General features: G+C 53.8%; 1 protein-coding gene across 1 annotated transcript in view; it reads left to right on the top strand.

The window, feature by feature from the left end:
* LOC132008659 (RNA-binding protein EWS-like) overlaps positions 1 to 2,231 on the top strand; it is a gene marked incomplete at its 3' end in the record, with an annotated part of 15,523 nt that extends 13,292 nt beyond the window's left edge. The window contains exons 7-10 of the mRNA XM_059387258.1: positions 587 to 709; positions 1,199 to 1,361; positions 1,811 to 1,908; positions 2,191 to 2,231. Of these exons, the coding sequence (XP_059243241.1) occupies positions 587 to 709; positions 1,199 to 1,361; positions 1,811 to 1,908; positions 2,191 to 2,231 (425 nt within the window). The remainder of the gene's footprint in view (positions 1 to 586; positions 710 to 1,198; positions 1,362 to 1,810; positions 1,909 to 2,190) is intronic.
* Positions 2,232 to 2,236: the final 5 nt, after the last annotated feature.

Genomic DNA, 2,236 nt, shown 5'->3' with positions numbered 1-2,236 from the left:
ATTTATTTGACAGAGAGAAATCACAAGTAGATGGAGAGGCAGGCAGAGAGAAGAGAGAGGGAAGCAGGCTCCCTGCTGAGCAGAGAGCCCGATGTGGGACTCGATCCCAGGACCCTGAGATCATGACCTGAGCCGAAGGCAGCGGCTTAACCCACTGAGCCACCCAGGCGCCCCATATATCCGTATTTGGCCTTGGCATTGATTCCAGAAATTCAGTGCAGACAAAACCAACTTGAAAATGTCATTGGACAGGTCCTGGCTCTCATCTCTTGGCCACTTTATACTCTTGTCCCTACTTCTCATCCTTTGTGGGGCAAGGGTGCCGTGCACTCGGCCTTCCCCTGGCTTACTTCCCCCCCCCCCCCCCGCCCCAGGGTAAAGGAGTTTTGACGTATCTTGAAAATGTTTTGTGGCCTTCACAAAGATCGAGAAGGTTGTGGGTGGGGCACATGCTCTATGGGGTTGGGGGGTGTTGAGGGTGACGGTGTGGTGGAGCTGGGGAACGAGGAGTTACCCAGCCTTGCCCAGTCCCTCGAGGGAAGAGTTGTAGATGGGGAGTAATTGGTGTTCTGTTCTCTGGTTCCAGGGAAAGATTTTCAAGGGAGCAAACTTAAGGTGTCTCTTGCTCGGAAGAAGCCTCCAATGAACAGCCTGCGGGGTGGCATGCCGCCCCGTGAGGGCAGAGGGATGCCGCCGCCCCTCCGTGCAGGTGTTTACCACACACCCTCCCCGGGCCACTGCTCTGTTGCTCTGTGGTTTTTTACACTTGTCTTCGAGAAACTTGATTTCCAGAGTATAGACAGGCCCCTTAGAAATACTAAAAAGTCAATGTAGAATCAGTACTGAACCGCTAAAGGCTGACAGTTAAAAGTCAGGAATGAAAGGAAGAGAAGAACAGGGATTTCTTGCTTAAGGGGGGCTGGAATGCCTGGCAACCACTCTGCCTTGCGGTCATCAGGTGCCGTTTATTTATTCTGCGTTGGGTCTTTCTGCATGAGAATGCCTTTCCCTCACAGGTTGTGGGAGCTAGCTAAAGTGATATGCACAGAAGGCTCAAAGCTGGGTCCTTGGGCCTGCAGAAAAGTCTGAGGCAAATGAAGGGACAGTGACAGCTGTGATCTGTGTGAATTCCCTTAAAAGATGTCCCCTGCAGCAAATCTGGTGCTGTGCAGAAGTGACTGGTTCTTTCCTATTGCAGGTCCAGGGGGCCCAGGAGGTCCTGGGGGCCCCATGGGTCGCATGGGAGGCCGTGGAGGAGACAGAGGTGGCTTTCCCCCAAGAGGGCCCCGGGGTTCTCGAGGTAACCCATCCGGAGGAGGAAATGTCCAGCACCGAGCTGGAGACTGGCAGTGCCCCAATCCGTATGTACTTCTCTTGACAAATTGATACCCTGTGCTCGTGAAGTCACCCTGTGTCCCACCCATTCCCATTCTGGAGAGGAGGACAGTTGGATTCTCTGTCTCGAGTTGTATTAGGGATAACTTTCACCTGATTGCTCGGTCGTGGGGTGGGTGGGTGGCCAAATCAGTCCATCTTCAGAGCCTTCTGAAGGAAGTCACAGTTCTGCTGGACTCCTGAGGTCCCCGTGTACATGGTTGTGCAAACATTTTCTGGATCATACACCGGCCTTTGGGATTTGTTGCTGTCTGAGGCTGTGGCTCTAAAGCCTTTTCTGTCAGCAGATCTCTCAGTGGTGTTTGACCAGGCTCCAGTGTTCGTGCTGGTGGATACGGTGTGTGCCTGCTCACGTTTGCTTTGCTTCACGGCTTTCGTTCGTTAGTGATTTCTGTTGTGATAAAATTTTATGCAGGGGTTGTGGAAACCAGAACTTTGCCTGGAGAACAGAATGCAACCAGTGTAAGGCCCCGAAGCCTGAAGGCTTCCTTCCACCACCCTTTCCACCTCCTGGTAAGTACAAGTTTGGGGAGCATCCCCTCAGCATCTTGGTTCCAAACCTCATGTGTTACCGTGATGGGCTCACAGCTAGGTTGGGGGTCTCCAGAAGTGTAGTCTTGGAGCTGGAGCCCCTGAGGCTCCAGCGTCCCTTCTGAAGTGCCCCGGACCCTCAGACCTAGTAAAGCATCTGGTCTTTGCTCTGGGAGAAGGCGGCAGATCTGAGCAGCCTCTGAGGCACATCCATAGCAGCCCCCGTCCTCCCTGTCCTGCTGTTGATCTGTCCTCCTTCTCCAGGCGGTGACCGTGGCAGAGGTGGCCCTGGTGGAATGCGGGGCGGAAG

This window comes from Mustela nigripes, unplaced genomic scaffold, assembly GCF_022355385.1.
Source record: "Mustela nigripes isolate SB6536 unplaced genomic scaffold, MUSNIG.SB6536 HiC_scaffold_626, whole genome shotgun sequence".
NCBI classification, from domain to species: domain Eukaryota; kingdom Metazoa; phylum Chordata; class Mammalia; order Carnivora; family Mustelidae; genus Mustela; species Mustela nigripes.
Note: the sequence above shows the minus strand (reverse complement) of the source record. Positions and strands in the feature narration are given on the sequence as shown.